The sequence below is a fragment of the Somniosus microcephalus genome, chromosome 6 (genome assembly GCF_052327205.1).
Source record: "Somniosus microcephalus isolate GS21.2 chromosome 6, FLI_Smic_1.0, whole genome shotgun sequence".
Classification (NCBI taxonomy): domain Eukaryota; kingdom Metazoa; phylum Chordata; class Chondrichthyes; order Squaliformes; family Somniosidae; genus Somniosus; species Somniosus microcephalus.
In genome coordinates this window covers 27,427,575-27,453,689 of record NC_140992.1, presented here as the reverse complement: position 1 = coordinate 27,453,689, position 26,115 = coordinate 27,427,575, and the positions used below count along the sequence as shown (strand labels likewise).

Sequence of the window (26,115 nt, the reverse complement as noted above, 5' to 3'; positions counted from 1 at the left end):
GATTCACTTCTGCTGGACCCCTGGATCAACCTGAGTTGGTTATACTCTCCACAACTGTCTCGAAACCTGAACATTGGTTTGTCTGTGCTCCAAGCCGACTCTACCCTGTCTCCGTCCCTGCCTCAACCCATCTGCTGCCGAAACCCCCATCTATGCTTTTGTCATCTCCAGACTTGACCATTGAAATGCTTTCCTGGCCGGTCTCCCATTCTCCACCCTCCATAAATTTCAACCCATCCAAAACTCTGCAACCCGTATCCTAACCTGCACCAAGTCTCGCTCACCCATCATGCCTGTGATCATTGACCTTCATTGGCTCTCAATCCCCCAACGACTCCTGTTTAAAATTCTCCTGGTCATGTTCAATTCCCTTTATGGCCTTGTCCCTCTCTTTCTCTAAACTTCCTTCAGCTCTACAGTCTTCCGAGCATCCCTGCATTCCTCCAACTCTGACCTCTTGTGCATCCCTCATTGCCTTTGTCCCGCCATTGGTGGCCATGCATTCAGCCATTCAGGCCCTAAGCTGGGAATTTCCTCCCTAAACCTCCTTGCCTCTCCACCTGTCCTCCTTTAAGACCCTTCTTAAAACCTATCTCTTTGACCAAGCTTTTAGTCACCCCAGCTAATATCTGTTTTTGGCTTGGTGTCAATTTTTGACTTATCGTGTTTCTGTGAAGTCCCTTGGGATGTTTTTCTGCATTAAAACCACTATATAGATGCAAGATGTTATTGCTGTTGGAGTGAGACTCTTTCCTCCAGGGGTTCTCACTCTGGCACCAGGTTGAGCCCCCGAGTCTGGATTCAACCTCTTTTTATGCTATAACTAGTGTCGGAGTGAAGTGAAACCGCTTTGTACTAAAGCTGTTGTAGAGTGAATGCACATTATGCGACTGGTACAGAACCGCATTTCCTGACTGTGGTGCATGAAATGTTTAATGATAGGTTAAAGAAGTAATTAAAGTAGCAGCAATTCCTGACCACATAAAGCCTTGCTTGAGAGGTTGAACAATTCATCCGCGTAAGTTATTTCTAAACAAAATTCTCTGATTTAAAATCACGCCCCTTTTTCATGTATTATTCTCAGTTGAGAGTCAACCTGCCTCCAAGGCTCTCCCATTGGGTTATTTGGCAAATCCACTTCTCATCATGGAACCGAGTCATATAATCCAGGATGGTCACAAATTCAATCTTGACTGGGGGCTGAGTTAGTTGGTCTAAGCCATGCCATGGTCGGGGTTGGGACTCTACAATTAGTGCTATAGGTTAGGGAGGGGGAAAAAATCAGCTAGGATTCCCATTCCTGATTGATATCCAGGGACCTCAGCTGGAACACACGCGTGTGACTGTTCAATGAGGATAGGATTGGGATTCTGTGATGTCCCCCATGAATGCCACTTGGGTCAAGTACCTGTGCACCTGTACCATCACACAAGAGAGGAGAGAGAAAAACATATTCACAGAATCACAGAAACCCCACAGTGCAGATAGAGGCCATTTCGGCCCATCGAGCCTGCACCAACACATATCCCACCCGATCCCCGTAACCCCTACACCAAACACATATCCCACCCTATCCCCGTAACCCCACGTATTTAATCCCCCTAACACTAAGGGTCAATTTATCATAGCCAATCAACCTAACCCGCACATCTTTTGGACTGTGGGAGGAAACCGGAGCACCCGGAGGAAACCCACGCAAACACGGGGAGAATGTACAAACTCCACACAGACAGTCACCCGAGGCCGGATTCGAACCCAGGTCCCTGGCGCTGTGAGGCAACAGTGCTAACCACTATGCCACAAATATATTTCACGGTCTTAATCAATACAACTCTTCAAAGTTATTCTGAAGTCAGCAACTGTGAAGTGTGCAAAAGCAGTCTGGGCATCTCTACTTTCATTTTTCCACCCTTCACCTCCCAGCCCCTGTGTTGGGAAACAACGTCCGTAATAGGATGGCTGAGTTTGGGAACCCACTATGGATATGAACCTATGAATTCTATGGTGCAGCACCTCTGCATCACAATGCGACTCTTAAAATCCATTCTGGTAGCATTCCCTTTCTGTGTGCTGAAGCAGGGTTACTGGGGCTTGCATTAGGCTATGAGGCAAGGTCATCGGTCTGAAGCGTTAACTCTGTTTCTCGCTCCACAAATGCTGCCCGAACTGCTGAGTATTCCCAGCATTTTCTGTTTTTAATTTCAGATTTCCAGCATCCCCAGTATTTTGCTTTTGTATTAAGCTATGACTTACCCATTCCCATCTAGTCCAATTTCTCCAGGTCTTTCAACAATCACCAGGGTAAAATTTGTGGTGACATCTGACCTAGTTATGGGTGTCTCTAGCTGCACCATTGTTGTTATGCCATTAATTATACAAATGAATGACAAACAATGATGGGCAGGTAAAGACCCTCTAGTGCATCCAGCATGTCCCACACGATCGTGCTACCTTGTGTATCACAATATATACACTCTCCACCCCACCCAAACCATCTGATCTCCTGGGAGAGGCGAAAAACCAGATAAAAACCAAGGTTAATTTGGGGGAAATTCCTCTCCGACCCAGCTAGGCGATCGAAACTAGTCCAGGAGATCACTCTGGCCCTGAATTCCCTGAAGTACCCACCTTTTGTAAGAGGTGATATCCGCCCCAGCCAGAAACCAGTCCAGCTCTCACTTGAAGGAATTCAGTGAGACGGCAGCCTGTTCCAGAGGCCCACTATTCTCTGGGAAAAGAACCATCTCCTGACATCTAACCTAGGTCTGGCCTTACACAACTTAAAATTGCGAGCCCTGGTCCTCCCTAACCTATTTACTTGGAACAAACTGTCAATCTATTCCCGTCATCATCTTATAAATCTCAATCAGATCACCTCTAAGTCTATCTTGATAACTAAGATGATTTATACTGGGAATTAGTCTAGTGGCCCTCCTCTGCACTCTTTCCAAAGCCTTAATATCACCCACCATGTGAGGATCCCAAAACTGGGCACAGGGTTCCAAGTGAGGCCTGAACAAGGTCTGGTACAAGGACAAAATAGTATGCCTCGCCTTATAGTGAATTGCCTCTGTATGCACACCAACACTCTATTTGCTCTAGCTATCGCTTCACGGCATTGCTCATGTACCTTTAGAGATCTATGGACTAGAACAACCAGATCTCTTTCTTTCTCCACCTTCTTTAATGCTTTTCTCTGAAGGGTGTATGAATATTGAGCATTCGACCTGCCCACATGCACAACACTGCACTTATCCACATTAAACATCATTTACCAGTCCTGAGCCCAATCTCCCAACACATTAAGATCCACCTGAAGCAATTGAGCATCGTCTACAGTCCTAACGTCGCACAGATCTTTGTATCATCTGCCAATTTGCAGATCATGCCCCTAAAACGTACATCCAGATGATTAATAAAAATAGTAAAGTGCAACGATCCCAACACCGATCCCTGTGGGACACCACTGGTGACTGGTCTCCAAACAGATCCAAATCCATATATAACTACTTTTTGCCTACGTCCTGCCAGCCAGTTCTCAATCCAGCTCAATATATTTCCACTAATACCAGAGGCTTTAATCCTGTAGAGAAGCCTCTTGTGCAGTACCTTATCAAAAGCTTTTTGGAAGCCTAAGTAGACAATGTCTACTGGGCTTCCCTCATCCACCAACTTCAAAAAATACAATTCGATTTGTGAGACATGACCTCCTTTTTATGAAGCCATGTTGGGTGTCCTTAATATGTCCCTCTCTATCCAAGCAATCATATATTGCATCCCTAATCATTCCCTCAAGCATCTTTCCTATTACTGATGTCAAACTAATGTAACTATAGTACATAGTTACCCGGATCCATCTTGTCACCAGTCTACGGGCACCATCTCAGAGTGCAGTGAGCTATTAAAAATATAGACTAGGGGCTCGCACAGCACGTGTCCCATCTCTCTGAGGACCCTTGGGTGGATATTATCCGTAATATTAAATTAGATGAACAGATTGTTTTAGATAGAATTAAGAACTTGAAAATAGTTAGAGCAGACAGGCCGGATGATATCCACATTGCTGTGGGTCTGCAGTCACATATAGCCCAGACTGGGTAAGGGGGGCAGGATTCCTTCCCTAAAGGACATTAGTGAACAAGTTGGGTTTTTGCAACAATCCATAGTTTCATGGTTACTGATACCAGCTTTTTAAAAGAAATTCCAAGAGTTATTTAAGTAGCTGAATTTAAATTCTCCAACTGCTGTGGTGGGATTTGAATTCACTTCCCTGGGTTATTAGTCCAGGCCTCTGGATTACTAATAACATAACCACTATGCTACAGTATCCAGATACTACATTTAAAAAAAAATATTTGTTCATGGGATGTGGGCGTCTCGTACAAGGCCAGCATTTATTGCCCATCCTATATCGGTCTCATCACCGCCCAGTAGGGTTAGCCAATTTGCCCATTCAAAACTGTCTGCCATTTTAGTGAAGTGCATAGTTTATATAAAAGAAAACCTAGTAACACAAGGACAACTTACCAGCTTGCCATCAAGTGACTGGTTTATTTATATTTATGCTTGTATTTCCTGTTATTTAAAGGGAGTGAATAGAAAGTGGTTTGGTCCTCTGGAATTTACTAAGAATGAATGAGAAGTTGTTTGGAGTCATCAAATGAGTGTTGCCATTGATATAATAGAATAAACATTGGCCCGAATTTTAATGGTGAGGCTATCAACGCTCATCGTCATTAAGGAGTAAATTGAACAGCAACTTCCGGCGTCCACACATGCGCAGTTAAAGGCGGAAATCAGGAAGTTGTGTCAAAATTGCCTTGCTCCTCCAGAAGCTTCGCTATACCGGTACTTTGCCGAGAGACTCGGCACTCAAACACATGAAGGGCATGAAGTTGCAGTACTTACCCACTAGATACTCACTAACCACACCAGAAAATGTTAGGGCTTGTCCATTCAAGTGTAAGTGAATTTTTAACAGTGTGATAAGTCTAAATTATTACCAAACAACCTCTTTGGCACTAAAAATTTACTTTTACATGTGTGCAATCTCTTTCCTTCAGATTTTAATCATTGTTGGAGATTTAAATAAAAGTTAAAAATGTTTTACTTTTCCTTTCCGTCTCTTTTATCTCTCTCTTAATCCCATCTTCCTTTCATTTTCTGTACCTGATTTTACATCGAATTACATATTCTACCTTACACTTCTGGTTTAGACTCTGCGCGGCTCAGTGAGGATTCTTCAACCTGATTGGTTGACGAGACATGTTGTTGCTTGCCCTCTTCACACAGGTCCCAGCCCCCCCTGGAGAGGCCGTCACGCTGTTCTGGACTCCCGATAACTGTAAGTTGCCGCCCAAAAGCCCACAAAAAGTCTGTGGGCAGCTGTAAGCATAATAAATGGTGAGCGCTGTTCGTTTGCCACTGACCGCAAAATCTGGCCCAATATTGCATTTTGCAGGAAGTTGCACAAAAAGACTGTCAGTGTGTGTTGCAATTTTTAGTAAAACCTTTACAGACACATGTGGTACTGTAACAATAGATTATTCATTTAGCAAGATAGATATAACTCAGATAGCTGTGGAAACACATTTACAGCTGATTAAGAGTTAGAGAAAGCATCAGAGAACCTGCGGACACATTCTTTTTTGGATATGAAGTTTCAAAAGGCAGCTGTGCTTCGCTTGCACTGATTCTTAAAACTTCATATCCAGAACCTCACAATTACAAATCAAAAAGATCACTTCTGCCTATTTCTAAGAGTTCAGATAATTCGCTCATTAAATAGCTGTTGTAAAGGTCTTTGAATTGATTTACAATTGGGCTGGGACCGATTGCTTCATAAGAACATAAGAAATAGGAGCAGGAGTAGACCAATCGGCCCCTCGAGCCTGCTCCGCCATTCAATAAGATCATGGCTGATCTGATCCTAACCGCCAATCTACTATCACAGAACTATCTCCTGAATCTAACAGAATTAGACACATGAAATAGGAGCAGGATCAGGCTACACGGCCCCTGGGCCCGCTCCGCTACCCACAGGGCCATGACCGATCCGAACCTAGACTCATGTCCAAATTCCTGCCCGCTCCCCGTAACCCTTAATTCCCTTTACTTCTAGGAAACTGTCTATTTCTGTTTTAAATTTATGTAATGATGTAGCTTCTACAGCTTTTTGGGGCAGCATATTCCATGGACCTACCACCCTCTGAGTGAAGTAGTTCCTCCTCATCTCAGTTTTGAAAGAGCAGCCCCTTATTCTAAGACTATGCCCCCTAGTTCTAGTTTCACCCATCATCGGGAACATCCTCCCCGCATCCACCCGATCCAACCCCTTCACAATCTTATATGTTTCAATAAGATCGCCTCTCATTCTTCTGAACTCCAATGAGTAGAGTCCCAATCTACTCAACCTCTCCTCATATGTCCATCCCCTCATCCCCGGGATTAACCGAGTGAACCTTCTTTGTACTGACTCGAGAGCAAGTATGTCTTTTCTTAAGTATGGACACCAAAACTGTATGCAGTATTCCAGGTGCGGTCTCACCAATACCTTGTACAACTGAAGCAATACCTCCCTATTTTTATATTCTATCCCCCTAGCAATGAAAGCCAACATTCCATTGGCCTTCTTAATCACTTGCTGCACCTGCATACTAACCTTTTGAGTTTCGTGCACCAGGACCCCCAGATCCCTTTGTACTACAGTACTTTCCAGTTTCTTGCCATTAAGATAATAATTTGCTCTACGATTTTTCCTGCCAAAGTGCATAACCTCACACTTTCCAGTATTGTATTCCATCTGCCAAATCTCTGCCCATTTACTTAGCCTGCCTATGTCCCCTTGCAGGTTTTTTATGTCCTCCTCACTCACTACTTTCCCTCCCATCTTAGTATCATCTGCAAACTTTGATATGTTACACTCGGTCCCCTCCTCCAAATCGTTAATATAGATTGTAAAGAGTTGGGGACCCAGCACTGACCCCTGCGGAACACCACTAGTTACTGATTGCCAGTCTGAGAATGAACCATTTATCCCAACTCTCTGCCTTCTGTTAGATAGCCAATCCTCTATCCATGCCAGAATATTACCCCCAATCCCGTGATTTTTTATCTTAAGCAATAATCTTTTGTGTGGCACCTTGTCAAATGCCTTTTGGAAGTCTAAATACACTACGTCCATTGGTTCCCCTTTATCCACCCTATATGTTACTTCCTCAAAGAACTCCAGCAAATTTGTCAAACATGACTTCCCCTTCATAAAACCATGCTGACTTTGTCCTATTAAATTATGATTATCCAAATGTCCTGTTACTGTCTCCTTAATAATGGACTCCAACATTTTACCTACCACAGATGTTAGGCTAACCGGTCTATAGTTTCCAGCCTTCTGTCGACTGCCCTTTTTAAATAAGGGTGTTACATTAGCAGTTTTCCAGTCTGCCGGGACCTTTGCTGAGTCCAGGGAGTTTGGAAAATTATTACCAATGCATCCACAATCCCTACCGCCACTTCCCTCAAGACCCTAGGATGTAAGCCATCAGGTCCAGGTGATTTATCCGCCTTGAGTCCCATTATTTTACCGAGTACCACTTCCTTAGTGATTTTGATCGTGTTTAGCTCCTCCCCCCCTATAGCCCCCTGTTTGTCCAGTGTTGGGATATTCTTAGTGTCCTCTACTGTAAAGACTGATACAAAATACTCATTCAGTGTTTTTGCCATCTCCATATTTCCCACCATTAATTTCCCAGTCTCATCCTCTAAGGGACCAACATTTACTTTAGCCACCCTTTTTCTTTTTATATAACTATAAAAACTCTTACTATCTGTTTTTATATTTTTTGCTAATTTACTTTCATAATCTATCTTCCCTTTCTTAATCAATCTTTTTGTTATTTTTTGCTGTCTTTTAAAGTTTTCCCAATCCTCTATCCTCCCACTAGATTTGGCTACCTTATATGCCCTTGTTTTTAGTCAAATACTATCCTTAATTTCTTTACTTAGCCACGGATGGCTGTCTTTTCTTTTACACCCTTTTCTTTTCAATGGAATATATATTTTTTGGAAGTTGTAAAATAACTCCTTAAATGTACACCACTGATCATGTATCGTCTTACCCTTTAATCTATTTTCCCAATCCACTCTACTCAATTCCGCTCTCATACCTTCATAGTCTCCTATATTCAAGCTTAGCACGCTTGTTTGAGATCCAACCTTCTCACCCTCTAATTGAATATGGAATTCAACCATGTTATGGTCACTCATTCCAAAGGGATCCTTTACTAGGACATTTTTAATTAATCCTGTCTCGTAACACAGGACCAGATCTAAGGTTGCTTGTCCCCTGGTCGGTTCAGTTACATACTGCTCAAGAAACCCATCCCTAATACACTCAATGAACTCATCCTCAAGGCAGCCCTGCCCAGTTTGATTTGTCCAATTAATATGATAGTTAAAATCCCCCATAATTATAGATGTTCCCTTATTACAAGCCTCAACTATTTCCTGATTGATACTCCGTCCAACCGAGTTGCAACTGTTCGGAGGCCTATAGACTATGCCCACTAGTGTTTTTTTCCCCTTATTATTCCTTATCTCCACCCAAACTGTTTCATTATCCTGATCTTTTGACCCAATATCATTTCTCTGTATTACAGTGATTCCTTCCTTTATTAACATAGCCACCCCACCTCCCCTTCCTTCCTGCCTGTCCTTCCTGATCGTTAAATAACCTGGTATGTTTAATTCCCAGGCAGTCACCTTGCAGCCATGTTTCTGTAATGGCCACAAGATCATACCCATATGTAGTTATTTGTGCCATTAACTCGCCTATTTTGTTACGAATGCTGCGTGCATTCAGATAGAGAACTTTCAAATATGTTTTGTGACACTTAGTTCCTGCTTTTGCCCTTTTTATTACTTTACCTTTTACTCCATACCTTCTGCCCCTTCCTGACACACTCTGGTTTTTAATTTCCCCACTGCTACCTAAGTCTATGACCTTCTCTGTTGTTATTTTTATTATTTGCTCTCTCAGGTCATCTAACAACCAAAATCCTATTATTGGTTGGCTGGAGAGGTTAGATAATCTTTTGCTTGCAAGTGTGTCAGTTTCCGGGCTTGATATGTTAACAGTATTTCTAAAGCTAGCTGGAAGGTGATGTACGTCGGAGCTCTATGCTCGATTAGGTTTGTGTTGATCCCAAACTGCAAATCTTTTTTTTTTCTTGTTTTCTGCTCATTTACTTTTATAATTATCAACCTGTCAAAAGTAAAATACCCCAAAAATAACACTGAAAGGTCTCCAGACTTCCAATCCAACCATCAGGAGTTTAAATTCCCACCTTGTCTTGACATTTAAACTCACCTTCATTGAGTGAATTTGCTCGTTCTTGGCTGGGCTGCTGGAAACGGTCCAATTATGCAGGGAGGGAAGTGAACTGATAAAGCTCACCTCTTGGGGGCCAATCATGAGGTCCAGACCATGTTTCTTACTTCAGTTGAGACAGTAGGCAGTCTGGGTTTCAAATTTCTCCACAAGATTTTTTCACCCAGAGGGTGGTTGGAATCTGGAACTCACTGCCTGAAAGGGTGGTAGAGACAGGAACCCTCACAACATTCAAGAAGCATTTACTGTAGATGAGCACTTGAAACGCCATAGCATACAAGGTTATGGACCAAGTGCTGGGATTAGAATAGACAGGGCTTGATGGCCGGCACGGACACGATGGGCCTTTCTGTGCTGTATAACTCTATGACTCTATCTTAACCCCACGATTGCACCGTTCCCGTAGGAAATGTATTGATCAATGTAAAATCTTTACTCTTCTAAAAGGTGAGCTAATGAAGCAATAATGGATCTGTGGGAATGCAATCTATTGCATTGGGGGACAGGCATCTGAATGATGGAATCTCAGGCCAAATCTTTCAAATGAGTCTTCTGTCCTCTATAAAGCACATATCTGCTGAGTGATGGAATATTTTTTCTCCAGCTTGCCAGGGTACTGCTCTTTGACTCCAAACAGTACAAGGCTATTTTAGAACACTGGCCAGGTATAAAGTGGCCTGCTCCACATCAGAGTCCATCCATAACAAAAGATGTAGTGAGGCTATCCATCATCTAAAAGATCATGGCTAGGACAACATCACCAGAGCTACGGCCATTAATTTAGAGCTCTAATTCTAATGCCAGGAACAGGAGCTGTTGCAGCTGCACCTCGCCATTCTGCCTCGGTCTAAAAAGCAATTCTCCTGCCAGTTGAAATCTCTCTCAAACAAGTGTTTTCGAATGAAAATGACAGTCAATTATAGCTGAATCCCTAATAATAAATAGCAAAAGCACTTTCAAAAAAGACCTTTAACAGAAATAGCAACAAAGCTACCAGAGTTGGATAATAAGCACTAAAGGTGTAACAAAGCTCTCGTGCTTCAACACTTCATGCAAGGCTTCTATACTCGTACGTCAGATGTGAAGCTTTGTTACTCAGACTAATTCTTGTCCTAATCGTGCTTCAGTTTTTGTTCTCTCCAGCTATGATCCATAGGCACCCAAAAGCTTTGAAGCCCCTCAAAAAACAAGTAAGTTTATTACAGCTCTGGTAAAACCATTTGTGAAAAGTAATACATAAATCAGCTGCAGAGATATTAACTATTTATAGGTGTCTTTATTAGAACCTCACTCCGAATGTACAAGCATGTTATGCATACATTCAAAATTGTTGGCTTAAACAACAACAACAACTTGCATTTATATAGTGTCTTTAGTAAAACGTCCCAAGGCGCTTCACAGGAGCGTTATCAAACAGAATTTGACACCGAGTCACATAAGGAGATATTAGGACAGATGAAGAGGTAGGTTTTAAGGAGCATCTTAAAGGAGGAGAGAGGTTTAGGGAGGGAATTCCAGTGCTTAAGGCTTAGGTCGCTAAAGGCACAACTGTCAATGGTGAAACAATTAAAATTGGGGATGTGCAAGAGGCCAGAATTGGAGGCGCACGGCGATTTCGGAGGATTATCGGTCTGGAAGTGGTTACAGAGATAGCGAGGGGCAAGGCCATGGAGAGATTTGAAAACAAGGATGAGAATTTTAAAATCGAGGCGTTGCCGGACGTGGAAGCCAGTGTAGATCAGTGAGCACAGGGGTGATAGGTGAACAGGATATGGTGTGAGTAAGGATACGGGCAGCAGAGCTTTGGATGAGCTCCAGTTTATGGAGGGTGCAAGGTGGCTAACAATCTAAATCTTTTCAAACACGCAAAGCTAGCAAGGTAGACATGTAAATAATTTAAGTATATAATTTTTAATTCTGTTAAGCATGTGCAAAGCTGGCAAGGTACATTTAAATTCGTTAAGTACATTATTTTTAACAGGATCCTCCACTTAATCAAAAAAGGATGTTAGATTGTCAAATGCCTTTGTACTTGCAGGATACAACAGTAACATTCGGTAAATCTAGGAAACCTAAGAGGATTAAACTAAATTAGGAACACATCCCTAAAAAGGAATAACTACATCTAGAGTTTATTTATTTTATTTATTCTATGTGAGCAAAAACAAATCAGAGGTTTTGTTCATTTATTCCTCTTTTTCGTCTTGAAGGTTGACTTCAATTTACTAGCTCAGATCATCCTCCTAAAGTTATAGGTATTTCTACATTTCCCATGTTGTAGTTGCAGCTACGTGAATGTTTCCATCTATTGACGTGCATAACATTCACATGTACAACCGGCTACATGATAACTATCAATAAGGTTACTAGATAGGTGGACGGTTCTGTTAAAGGTTCTGTTAAAGGAGTATGAGCAGCTAGGGGTCAAATTAAAAAACAGAACCTCAAGGGTAATAATCTCTGGGTTATTACCTGAGCCACGAGCGAATTTGGCTAGGATAAATAAAATTAAAGAGTTAAATACGTGGCTCAAAGACTGGTGTGGGAGAAATGGGTTTTGCTTCTTGGGACACTGGCACCAGTACTGGGACAGGAGGGAGCTGTTCTGTTGGGACGGACTCCACTTGGCCAGTGCTGGGACTAGAGTCCTGGCGAATCATATAACTAGGGCTGTAGAGAGGGCTTTAAACTAATTAGTGGGGGGGGAGGTTTCTAGAGAGCAAATAATAGAAATGACAACAGAGAAGGTCATAGACTTTGGTAGCAGTGGGGGAATTAAAAAACAGAATGTGTCAGGAAGGGACAGAAGGTATGGAGTAAAAAGTAAAGTACTAAAAAGGGAAAAAACAGGAACTAAGTGTTACAAAACATATTTGAAAGTTCTTTATCTGAATGCACGTAGCATTCGTAACAAAATGAATGAGTTAACGGCACAAATAATGACATATGGGTATGATCTTGTGGCCATTACAGAAACATGGTTGCAGGGTGACCATGACTGGGAATTAAACATACCAGGTTATTTAACAATCAGGAAGGACAGGCAGGAAGGGAGAGGAGGTGGGGTGGCTATGTTAATAAAGGAAGGAATCACTATAATACAGAGAAATGATATTGGGTCAAAGGAGCAGGATAGTGAAACAGTTTGGGTGGAGGTAAGGAATAATAAGGGGAAAAAAACACTAGTGGGTGTAGTCTATAGGCCTCCGAACAGTTGCAACTCTGTTGGACGGAGTATTAATCAGGAAATAGTTGAGGCTTGTAATAAGGGAACAGCTATAATTATGGGGGATTTTAATTATCATATTAACTGGACAAATCAAATTGGGCAGAGCAGCCTTGAGGAAGAGTTCATTGAGTGTATTAGGGATGGGTTTCTTGAGCAGTATGTAACTGAACCGACCAGGGGGCAAGCAACCTTAGATTTGGTCCTGTGTAATGAGACAGGATTAATTAAAAATGTCCTAGTAAAGGATCCCCTTGGAATGAGTGACCATAACATGGTTGAGTTCCATATTCAATTAGAGGGTGAGAAGGTTGGATCTCAAACAAGCGTGCTGCGCTTGAATAAAGGAGACTATGAAGGTATGAGAGCGGAATTAATTAGAGTGGACTGGGAAAATAGATTAAAGGGTAAGACGGTACATGACCAGTGGTGTACATTTAAGGAGTTATTTTACAACTTCCAAAAAAAATATATTCCACTGAGGAAAAAAGGGTGTAAAAGAAAAGATAGCCATCCGTGGCTAAGTAAAGTAATTAAGGATAGTATCCGACTAAAAACAAGGGCATATAAGGTAGCCAAATCTAGTGGGAGGATGGAAGATTGGGAAGTCTTTAAAAGACAGCAAAAAATAACTAAAAGATTGATTAAGAAAGGGAAGATAGATTATGAAAGTAAATTAGCAAAAAATATAAAAACAGACAGCAAAAGTTTCTATAGTTATATAAAAAGAAAAAGGGTGGCTAAAGTAAATGTTGGTCCCTTAGAGGATGAGACCGGGAAATTAATGGTGGGAAACATGGAGATGGCAAAAGCACTGAACAATTATTTTGTATCAGTCTTTACAGTAGAGGACACTAAGAATATCCCAACACTGGACAAACAGGGGGCTCTAGGGGGGGAGGAACTAAATACAATTAAAATCACTAAAGAAGTGGTACTTGGTAAAATAATGGGACTCAAGGCGGATAAATCCCCTGGACCTGATGGCTTGCATCCCAGGGTCTTGAGGGAAGTAGCGGTAGGGATTGTGGATGCATTGGCAATAATTTTCCAAAACTCACTGGACTCAGCAAAGGTCCCGGCAGATTGGAAAACTGCTAATGTAACACCCTTATTTAAAAAGGGTAGTAGGCAGAAGGCTGGAAACTATAGACCTGTTAGCCTAACATCTGTGGTTGGTAAAATGTTAGAGTTCATTATTAAGGAGACAGTAACGGGACATTTGGATAAACATAATTTAATAGGGCAAACTCAGCATGGTTTCATGAAGGGGAAGTCATGTTTAACAAATTTGCTTGAGTTTTTTGAGGAAGTAACATACAGGGTGGATAAAGGGGAACCAGTGGACGTAGTGTATTTAGACTTCCAAAAGGCATTTGACAAGGTGCCACACAAAAGATTATTGCTCAAGATAAAAAATCACGGGATTGGGGGTAATATTCTGGCGTGGGTGGAGGATTGGCTCTCTAACAGAAAGCAGAGAGTTGGGATAAATGGTTCGTTCTCAGATTGGCAACCAGTAACTAGTGGTGTTCCGCAGGGGTCAGTGCTGGGTCCCCAACTCTTTACAATCTATATTAACGATTTGGAGGAGGGGACCGAGTGTAACATATCAAAGTTTGCAGATGATACAAAGATGGGACGGAAAGTAGTGAGTGAGGAGGACATAAAAAACCTGCAAAGGGACATAGACAGGCTAAGTAAGTGGGCAGAGATTTGGCAGATGGAATACAATACTGGAAAGTGTGAGGTTATGCACTTTGGCAGGAAAAATCATAGAGCAAGTTATTATCTTAATGGCAAGAAACTGGAAAGTACTGTAGTACAAAGGGATCTGGGGGTCCTGGTGCACGAAACTCAAAAAGTTAGTATGCAGGTGCAGCAAGTGATTAAGAAGGCCAATGGAATGTTGGCTTTTATTGCTAGGGGGTTGGAATATAAAAACAGGGAGGTATTGCTGCAGTTGTACAAGGTATTGGTGAGGCCGCACCTGGAATACTGCATACAGTTTTGGTGTCCATACTTAAGAAAAGACATACTTGCTCTCGAGTCAGTACAAAGAAGGTTCACTCGGTTAATCCCGGGGATGAGGGGGTGGTCATATGAGGAGAGGTTGAGTAGATTGGGACTCTACTCATTAGAGTTCAGAAGAATGAGAGGCGATCTTATTGAAACATATAAGATTGTGAAGGGGCTTGATCGGGTGGATGCGGTGAGGATGTTCCCAATGATGGGTGAAACTAGAACTAGGGGGCATAATTATAAAATAAGGGGCTGCTCATTCAAAACTGAGATGAGGAGAAACTTCTTCACTCAGAGGGTGGTAGGTTTGTGGAATTTGCTGCCCCAGAAAGCTGTGGAAGCTACATCATTAAATAAATTTAAAACAGAAATAGATAGTTTCCTAGAAGTAAAGGGAATAAAGGGTTACGGGGAGCGGGCAGGAAATTGGACATGAGTCTGGGTTCGGAATGGTCATGGCCCTGTGGGTAGTGGAGTGGGCCCAGGGGCCGTGTAGCCTTGTTCTGCTCCTACTGTGTTCTAATTCTGTTAGATTTCAGGAGATGGTTTTATTCCTGTTCCTGGCTGGGGTGGAGATCGCCTTTACAGAAGGTAAGTACTGTAGAAAATATAGGGACAGAGTGATCTCCTGGAAGAATTTCGATCGCCTAGATGGGTCGGAGAGGAATTTCCCAGATTTTTTTCTCCCAAATTGGCCATTGGGTCTTTATCTGGTTTTTCGCCTCTCCCGGGAGATCACATGGGTTCGGGTGGATGCAGAGTGATAGAAGATTTGAGGTTAGGATCAGATCAGCCATGATCTTATTGAATGGTGGAGCAGGCTCGAGGGGCCGATTGGCCTACTCCTGCTCCTATTTCTTATGTTCTTATGTTTCCATCAATTGCCCCTCAGCTCATTCAGAGCGGCATTGACTGTGGCTAAGGGACCGTCTACAATCTTCCATCGTACAGACTGACAAAGCAATGGGTAGAGAGGAAAGGGGAATCAAACAGGATAAGAACAATCTTAAAAGTGTAATCAATTGCACACATTATTTTCAATTGTTTGCTTTGTTGACAGAGTTTAGCCCAAATAAATCATGCCCTGATTATTAACATTCACTGGATAAAGTGCTACTAGAACTAGGCAAAGGTCCAATATTTGCTGGAGGATATATATCCATTGCAGACAGACAATCTGAGTTGCTAGTGTACCCACTCTTGCATCAATTCTACTTTCACCATTCAATAGACCCAGGTTGTGAGGTCAGTTCGACAAAATCTTCGTTGTAATTTACTGGCACAGACAGCACCATATGGACTTTGAAGTCGGCTCCATTCCGTTCCTTACATTCATCCAGTATGTTTTTCAGCTCTGTTCGATCTCTCACAGCTTCTGCTTTCTCCTGTCCATCGGACTTTTTGTGGCAGAAGTATAATGCCCTGCAGAAAGTGGGAAAATTGTGTTACACTTTACTTAAATATTCCTGTTAATCTGTGTTCTGCTGTATAACAAAACAGGCGCTGTGTTTTTTGTTGGTTTCAGGTGGTGGGGGGTAATAATTGCTGCTCTGACTATCGTTACTTTTTTTATTGCTGTAACCCTGTTATTTTCATTTCTGCCGACACAATTCAGGCATTTAATCCCTGAAATGGTGAACATATGCATAAATAGTCATAATAAACATCCAGTCCATCAAATTAAAAATATAAAATACTTCTCCAGACCGACCCATACCTGACTGCTCCACTGAAGACACAATATCAGTGGTCTATGACGAATAACAAATTATTTAAAAAGAAAACTCGTGGTTGGGTGATAAAGTCCAGTTTAGTTAAAAATGGTCATTAACTGTGACTGGACAATGCCCTGGCCCCATAATACAGTGTGTCTGCAGAGTGTAGAATGGATTCAGGCTAATCTGGTTGCATTATAAGGCAGTAATTCAATGCTCAGTGCAAAATCCACACTGCAGCTTGTTGACAGGACATGGATTCTTCTGCACAATTCTCCGTGCAATGATGTCCTCATTTCAGCTGGGTTACCGGCAGTAGGAGGTGGGTAGAGGAAAGAACACGCCTAAGTGAGAAAGACAGTGGCCCCCATTTTAACTCTGGGTGCGTGGGTAAGGGCGTGAGTTAGAAACTCACCCGCTGTTCCAGAAATGAGACCCGGGCTATTTTAACTCCTGGGCCTCATTTACATCACTCGTTCTGGGTAGGAAGAGGTGGAAAATTGCGCGGCCCGGTGGCTACCCACCGACACCAGGCAGGTGGCAGGATCGGCTTGCAGGGCTGTCTCGCAGGGGGCTTAAAATCAGGAAAGAGAACAGGCCCATGGCAAGGGAGGCCTAAGCTCTCCATGAGAGGCCTGGAGGTGCACTCCCGCTCCTCCTGGCCCCACAAGTACAGTAAACAAAAACGTAACTAGTTGGGTCTCTTCTGGCTCCGATCCTTTTCCCCACTGTCTTCACCTAGAGGGAAAGCCACTGCCTCTTCTCGCTCAGACTGTCGGCATAAAAAGCGCAGAATTCAAAAGCATCATGAAATTGCACAGTTTTGTGTCTTAGCATGTGATTTTCACACATTGGAGGTTGACAATACTGCACAGTGCATAGGGGGGGGGGGGGGGGGGGGAGTCTGAAAGATAAGATTGTCCCTGTACAGTACTGAGCCAGAGATCCAAGTTTTGATTCCTGATCTGTGCTATTCTCAGCTGGTGCAGCAAGTGGACTGCCATGTTGGCTTCAGTGTCTGTGGCTACGGAGGGAAAATTCAGCTTGGGTTTCCACTATTGAATGTTCTCCAGCGATCACTGCTGGGAATAGTAGGTGTTTAGGACAGAAATAAGGAGGAATTTCTTCACCCAGAGAGTGGTGAACCTGTGGAATTCTCCGCCACAGAAGGCAGTAGAGGCCAATTCATTAAATATATTCAAGAAGGAGTTGGATATATTTCTTAAGGCTAAAGGGATCAAGGGGTATGGGGAGAAAGCAGGGACAGGGTACTGAATTTGGATGATCAGCCATGATCGCATTGAATGGCGGAGCAGGCTCGAGGGGCCGAATGGCCTACTCCTGCTCCTAGCTTCTATGTTTCTATGTGTGTGTATGGACTGCAGGCGGAAACGGTATTGGGGCTGGCTGTGATGTCCTGAATGGTTGAATAGCCTCTCAAACCTCACTGTCTAGGCTCACACATGATGAATGGTCACGTGTGCGAGGTTCGAGAGGGCTGCTGGCGGCATGAGGCCGTAGTCCACTCAGCGTCTTCAGGAGGGAGAAACTTGGGGAAAACTTATTACAAAACGGAGAAAGGTGCTTCTGTGAAACTATCAATGATATAAAAAGAGAAAATTCTGGAAACACTCAGCGGGTCAGGCAGCATCTGTGGAGAGAGAAACAGAGTCAACGCTTCAGCTCGATGACCTTTCGTCAGAACTGGAAAAAGTTAGAGATGTAACAGGTTTTAAGCAAGTACAGAGGCGGGGGTGGGGGAGGAAAGAACAGAAGGGGAGGTCTGTGATGGGGTGCAAGGCAGGAGAGATTAAATTACAAAAGGGATGATGGTGCAAGGCAAAAGGAGATGGAAATGGGATAGAAACCAAAGATGAGTCTAGAGGAGGTGTAAATGGGAATGGCAGAATCATCAGCAACAGCCATCAATGATGTTACTGATTAGTGCGTTATATCTAAATATATCAGCTAGACAATATCACAAACAAAAGAAATAAAAACCCAACTGGAAACTGGAGATGGTTGGTGCCAACCAGTCTGGCACCAGTCACTGTGAGTAACAATAAGGACTTGGTTTGTACGGAGCTGCTGGCATTGTGCTTTATAATTTCTGTAGATAAACTCCCGAAGCCTACGTTCCTACACTTCTAAGATTATTGAATGCATTCTCCCAATGTCAGAAATAGTTGTAAATAAGTGCCTTTCTTTTGTCCAAAGCAGAATCTTGGCACTTAGATCATTTTGTGCAAAGAAACTAGCTGATCTGAATAGCAATATGTATGGTCTCATCTCTAACCCGACAGTCAGATTGCAATAGGTCTGCACTAATCTGCAAGAAATAAAAAGAAAGGCTATGTGATGAGGACCATGGGATATAATTTACATTCCGTAACTTCTCATCACAGCATCGATTTACACAGTACAACATATGAGGTATGCAATAAAAATTAAACACAATAAAAGAGGAAGACATTTACTTTAGATACAAATAAAGGTACATTAACATATTGATTGGAACTTGGTTCCAGAGATGTCATCATAAAAACCTTTGGAATCAAAATTACACTAAGTGGTGGTTCTCACTGCAGATAAAAAACGAGGTAGAAGATCAGTGATGGAGCACTTCCACTGCCCTGCCCAACTTCCTTTCTCCACCCACAAGCACTGTTAGATTCCCCGAGGGGGCCACATAAACTGGCAAAGTATTCTCACTGTGAGCGGGCCACTTGCTGGTTTCCAGCGGGGTACATCTCTTCCTGGGGTTGGCCCTCATTATTTATCCACAGCAAGTTCCCAGCTGATACTGGGCCGAGCACTGGCAGCTTACCAAAGAGGTGGGGTGGCAAATTGCACATCCTTCAAGGGCTACTGGCAAATTCAAGGAATTTAATTAACACTTAAGAAAGGTTAGAGATGTTGCTTCTGTATATTACAGCAATTTGAAGGCTGTTGGGAGCACAAAAAGTGTCTGGCAAAATAAATGTGGAGGCAAGGAACGGAGTTTGTGGGCCAACAATGGGGAGGTGTTGCATCTGTAACCCCCTGTTAGAGGGCTGGTGAGGTGCAAGTGCTACTGCAGGGATTGGTCAATCCAGAGCCCCCTCCCCAGAGGACAGCAGTACAGTATGCCTGGCAGGGCAAGGCAGCGAAACATTACGGCTGAAGCCAACTGTCCCTGTAGTGTAGGTTGGCGACTGTGCAGCAGAGCTTGGGATAAGTCGGAGGTGGGCAGTGTTGTGGAGATGGGAGCAAGCAGTCTTTGTGATAGATGGGACATGGGGATGCAATTCAGCTCAGGGTTGAATGAGACGCCGTTATTGGGAATGGTCTGGTTGCGCTCGAGAGGCTCTGGGGGTGATGGTGCAGGGTCACGTGCTATGACTGATAATCACCAGAGATCACTTCAAATGATTCATGTACCTGAATCCAGTGTTTGGGTAGCTGACCTTCTGCCATCCGCGCTCCTGCAGAAAAGGCTTCACCAATTTTTTATGGATGTCTTTTGGAGCTCCACCAGGGGTCGCCACATACAAGTAAAACAAGTTCCCATCATCACCTTGCTCCTGAGAAGTCTTGATTTCATCAAGTATTTCTTGAGTGCTGACATCCATATTCACACATCAAAATATTTTTTTGAAATAAATGCGACTGTAGGCTTCCTGTGAAGAAAAATGTGAATCATAAGACACCCTGATTTTTAGTCTTTAGCACAATGTGCAAGTTGCCTACTATGATCGTTAGATAGGAGCTATTGGGGAATCTATTCAGGTTTTTCACTGCACACGCATGTTCTGGCAACAGAACTTTTCCCATGGAAGGGAGAGCTCTGATCCAGTTCTTGCTCTATTTTTGCAGCCCTCAGATTTATAATCTAAATTATACTCTTTTGATGGAGGTGTAAGAACAAAGGTGGCAGGGCAAGTTGATAAGGCAGTTAAGAAAGCGTATGTAATACTTGGCTTTGTAAATAAGGGCATTGAATACAAAAACAAGGAAGTCATGCTAAACCTTAACAAGTCTCTGGTTAGGCCCCAGCTGGAGTATTGTGTACAATTCTGGCCACCACACTTTAAGAAATATGAACAAGGCCCAGGAGGAGAGTACAGAGGAGGTTTACCAGGATGAGACCAGGGGTGAGGGAGTTCAGTTATGTGGAGAGATTGGAGAAGCTGGGATTGTTCTCCTTAGAGCAGCGAAGGTTAAGGGGAGACTTATTAGACGTATTCAAAATTATGAGGGCTTTTGATAGAGGAAGTAGGGAGAAACTATTTCCTCTGGCAAGTGGGTCGGGAACCAGAGGTCACAGAATTAAAATAATTGGGAAAGGAACTAGAGGAGAAATGTCTTCACATAGTGGGTTGTGTAAGATCTGGAACGCATTACCTGGACAGATTCCACAGGAACGTTCAATAGGCAATTAGACATGTACTTGAAGAGGACTAATTTGCAGAGTTATGGGGAAGCAGCTGGGGTGTGGGACTAAATTGACAGCTCCTTCAAAGAGCCGGCACAGGCGTGACAGGCCGAACGGCCTCCTTCTGTGCTGTAAGAGTCTATGATTCTATGACTCAGTACTTTTGTCCAACATTTAAAATAAACATTAGTGTGACTGTGGAGTTCTATGACCTTCTTCAGTGCTTGCCTACCCACACACTATTGCAGGCTGAGAGGGTCAGCAAGTGGCCTGCTCCAGGGTCTCGATAGTTGCCACTCTGCAAATGGCTTCTTGAGAATATCATGCGGCCTGGAGTGATTCAGCCATCCAGTTTTCTCCCTCCCTGTGGTTAATTGCTCGGTTCTGTACAAGCTCTCCTCATGCTCGGAGATATGGAAGTTATTGTGTGGGTTATTGTGGGAATGGACCCATGTTTTACCATACCGTAACACACTGCACCATGTCACCAAGGCCAAGTGCATTCCTATGTATGTACAACAACAGTAAAGCTCAAATACAGGCTAAAAAGTGAATATATGGAGGCGCCCTTCAATATCGGATATAGGTTCGGATCCTCCACCCTCCCTTGGACAATTTCTGGACAGGACTGGGGCAGATGGGGATGCAAAATTGGTCCCCTGTGATCCCAACCATTTTTCTGCCAACAATCTTCAGTACCACAGTCAAATGATGGGACTATGTTACTTAAAAGTATTTTACATTATTTGATCCACAGTAATGCTGGATGCAAGGGTCACCCGTTGGTCCCGGGCATCCAGCACTGCTATGGTCCAAACGCTTCTGCAATAAAATGACTGCATAGGCTTTAGTGCCAAATGCAAAAAAAAAAGTTTTGAATTTGTTTTTGCACTTGTACCAGCAGCACTGAGACTGCCAGCAACATACTGCCATGGCAGGCCTCGGACACCTTCTGTTGCCACTCTCGACGCCGACTCCAGGCGGACTCTCCTTCGGAAGCAGAATGACCCCGAGACTGGAAAATCACTAGGGCCAGAGGCATCTCTCTGAACATGTGGCCCAATCTGGCTCGTTTGATAAAGTGCCACATAATAGGCTCACCAGCAAAGTTGAAACCCATGGAATAAAAGGGACAGTGGCAGCATGGATACAAAATTGTCTAAGTGACAGGAAACAGAGAGTAGTGGTGAACGGTTGTTTATCGGACTGGAAGAAGGTATACGGTGGTGTTCGCCAGGGGTCAGTACTAGGACCACTGCTTTTCTTGATATATATTAATGACATGGATGTGGGTGTATAGGGCACAATTTCAAAATTTGCAGATGACACAAAACTTGGAAGTATAGTGAACAGTAAGGAGGAGAGTAATAGACTTCAAGAGGACATAGACAGGCTGGTGGAATGGGCAGACACGTGGCAGATGAAATTTAACGCAGAAAAGTATGAAGTGATACATTTTGGTAGGAAGAACGAGGAGAGGCAATATAAACTAAAGGGTACAATTCTAAACGGGCTGCATGAACACATTGACCCGGGGGTATATGTGCACAAATCATTGAAGGTGGCAGAGCAAGTTGAGAAAGTGGTTAAATAAGTATACGGGATCCTGGGCTTCATAAATAGAGGGCATAGAGTACAAAAGCAAGGAAGCTATAATGGACCTTTGTAAAACACTGGTTCGGCTTCAACTGGAGTATTGTGTCCAATTCTGAGCACCACACTTTAGGAACGTTGTGAAGGCCTTAGAGAGAGTGCAGAAAAGATTTACAAGAATGGTTCCAGGGATGAGGGACTTCAGCTACGTGGATAGACTGGAGAAGCTGGGATTGTTCTCCTTCGAGCAGAGAAGATTGAGAGAAGATTTGATAGAGGTGTTCAAAATCATGAGAGGTCTAGACAGAGTAGATAGAGAGAAACTGTTCCCATTGGCAGAAGGGTTGAGAACCAGAGGACACAGATTTAAGGTGATTGGCAGAAGAACCAAAGGCGACATGAGGAAAAACTTTTTTTATGCAGCGAGTGGTTAGGATCTGGAATACACTGCCTGAAAAGGGTGGTGGAGGCAGACTCAATCGTGGCTTTCAAAAGGGAGTTGGATCAGTACCTGAAGGAAAACATTTTGCAGGGCTACGGGGAAAGGGCGGGGGAGTGGGACTAGCTGAAGTGCTCTTGCAGAGAGCCGGCACAGGCTCGACGGGCCGAATGACCTCCTTCTGTGCTGTAACCATTCTATGATTCTATGATTCAATCTGGCAATCTAGTACATAGAGTCCAGAAGTCATACTTTGCATTATAATACTTTCAATGCAGATGTGCTCGAATGGCAAGAAGAAGGTGTATCCTCATGGACCGTATTCGCTTGCTTGAGTTTTGCAGCGTTCAGGTTTACTAAAACAGATTCACAACCTATCAATTGTATTTTTGAGCATGTCCACTACATAGCTTACTGTGAAACAATGAAAGTGAATACTCTTGTGCAAAATGAACGAAAATAACCACTTTAATTTTAGAGATTGAACTAAATTTGGCAAAGTGAAAATATCCTCCAGATTGCTTGGCACTAAATGGTATGAGATGTGACCGCGTTCCCCAACTGGCAGTTTGGAGATGGTGATGAGACATGGGCTCAATTCTGGGCTCTCAATATTTTCTTTTTTTGTCCCTGGACTTTTAACAGTTTCAGTCGGGCTCATTAGACAAGTATTTAATAGGATTCCTTTCACACTTTATGCTTCTTCACACAATCCATCTACACAGCAAGTAGTTGAATTGTTGCTAAAAATTAATTTTATGTGCTGGACTATGTCTTACATTCCATTTGTTAATAGATGTTGGCAGGGTATCTTTGTCAGACAGGCTTTCCCTTAATTTAGAGCGTCCATATATTACAGTGATTGTCAAAACTGCATTTTTCTCCCAGTGTACATAAAGACTCAATTGTTCATTTCCCTGCAGGCTCACTTCCCCTGGTTGTTGGTTGGCTTTGGAAAGTTGTGAACTGCCTCACGCTATGAACTTTAGCATATTGCATTTATGGAACATTAAATAGAAAAAGAACTTGTATTTATATAGTGCGTTTCACATCCCCAAAGCGCTTTACAGCCAATGAACTACATTTGAAGTGTAGTCACTGTCGTTATGTAGGCTAACACAACAGCCAATTTGCCCGCACAGTCCCACAAACAGCAAATGAGATAAGTGACCAGTAGATCTGATTTAGAGGCGTTGGTTGAGGGGTAAATGTTTGCCAGGACAATGTCAAACTCGTCTTTGAATAGTGCCATGGGATCTTTTACATTCACCTGAACAGATAGACGGAACCTTGGTTTAAATCTGGTACCTGCGATAATGCAGTGTTCCCTCAGTACTGTGCGGAAATGAGGCTTGAACCCATGGCCTTCTGATTTAGAGGTGAAAGTGTTATCACTGAGACAAGCTGACACCTAAAAACATTTTGTGTGTGGGATAGTGCTCTCACTACTCCTAAATTCTCTTTCAGTTTCTACATTTCTCTGTTAAACTCGTATCTTTGAATCCACCCACACAAGTCTTTATTGAGGGCAGAGAAGAAGTTTCATATTTCCAGGGTTCTGTATTATACAGCAAACTTCTATGTTGAAGAAAATTTAGTTCGTGAGACACTAATAATTCTTGACATCAAACCCATTTATATGAACAGATGGCCACAGAGGAGTTAATTGAAAGATGCAAGTGCATTTCGAAGCGAATTTGTCTGTCAGTACATACATGGGTGATGTAGCCCTGAGCACATTGTGAGCTCCACTGAAAGATCTAGCACTTCCAAGACAGCACAGTAATCTGGGGGTCTGCTAGGTTAAGAGCAAAACTATGAGAGCGTATGGGCGACAGTCATTCCTCGTTACATTTGTTATGTTTTTAGGTTCTTTAAGCCTTTTTACTCTCAATATTTTTAGCTTCTATGATGCAAACTACTTTTGTAAGTGAGCCCTCACTCCCTCTATCCTCACGTGTGTTACCATGATTTCCAGGTAAAATATCGTCATGTCCGGGATAATAAACAGAGATGCCTTAAACAGAGTGTTTCATTTGGGAATTTGGAAAGAGTGGGAATTCGGAGAAGAGGGGGAAGGAGTTGCTGCTTTTTGCCTACACTACTTGTAGTGCTTTGTGTTATAGGTAGATATTTAATTTAATTACCCATAACTTAATCTAGATCAAGTAAGTAGTCAAAAAACTGAAAAGTTACTTAAATACAAATTTAATTAATTAGAACAAGGTCATATAGGGATGGCAGTGCAGGCGGTGTGCCGCAATTGCTGTATCTGGGAGTTTGTGGAGAGCATTGTGATCCCGGACAACCACGTTTGCAGTAAGTGCCTGCATCTTGAGGAACTTCAGCTCAGAGTTGTTGAGCTGGAGTCTGAGGTGCAGACATTGCGGGGCATCAGGGATGGGGAGAGTTACCTGGACACTTGATCCAGGAGGCAGTCACACCCCTTAGGTTAGGTAGTGGTCCAGGTCTGGTTAGTGGTCAGGGACAGGAGGGTGTGACTGCAACTCAGGCAGGTGAGGGGACCGCAGGTGCGGTGCTGGAGGAGCCTCAGCCTTTCCCCTTGTCCAACAAGTATGAGGTTCTTGCTGCCTGTATGGATGAGAGAAAAGCCTGTAGGATGGATGAGCAAGCTGACCATGGCACCATGGTGCAGAAGGCCATTCAAGTGGGGGGAGTGAAAGGGAATGCAGTTGTGGTAGGGGACAGTATAGTCAGAGGGATAGATACTGTTCTCTGCAGCCACGACCGAGACTTCCGAGTGTTGCCTGCCCAGTGCCAGGGTTAATCACGGCTGGAGGAGAACTTGGAGTGGGAGGGGGAGGATCCAGTAGTCGGGGTCCACGTAGGAACCAACGACATAGGTAGTACTAGGAATGAGGTTCTGCTGAGCGAGTTTAGGAGATAGGATCCAAATTAAAAAGCAGAACCTCAAATGCCTTCTGAAAATCCAAATACAGGAAACTTTGTGCTATCCGACACCGACGGGACTGAGCTGTTGCTGTCCCATCAAAACTGCCGGACAAACCAGCGCTAATGTTGAAACATACGGAGATTTTGAGCTCCGTATCTGGCAACAAACCCTGTTGCTTAGCAACAGCTTCTGAACAGTCGGCCGTACCTTGCAAGCGTCTCTGTAGCTTAGCAACAGCTTCAGCGAGACCTTGCAGAGCCTGACTGGTGAAAAAAAAGCAACGAAAAGAAAAAAAAACCTCATGAAATGGCTCCTGATTTTTGCCGGTGGCTCGAGCATTCCGGACAGTTAACCTCCGGATAAACCAAAGTTTCCTGTACACCACATTCACTGGTTCTCCCTTA

The 26,115-nt window shown here is 43.2% G+C and overlaps 1 protein-coding gene across 1 annotated transcript in view; it reads right to left on the bottom strand.

Annotated features, from left to right (window-relative positions):
* Nucleotides 1-10,644: 10,644 nt before the first annotated feature.
* LOC147115547 (uncharacterized) overlaps nucleotides 10,645-26,115 on the bottom strand; it is a 64,767-nt gene continuing 49,296 nt past the window's right edge. The window contains exons 2-3 of the mRNA XM_085989866.1: nucleotides 19,772-20,010; nucleotides 10,645-16,058 (exon numbers count right to left, since the gene is read on the bottom strand). Of these exons, the coding sequence (XP_085845992.1) occupies nucleotides 15,854-16,058; nucleotides 19,772-19,962 (396 nt within the window). The 5' untranslated portion in view covers nucleotides 19,963-20,010 and the 3' untranslated portion in view covers nucleotides 10,645-15,853. The remainder of the gene's footprint in view (nucleotides 16,059-19,771; nucleotides 20,011-26,115) is intronic.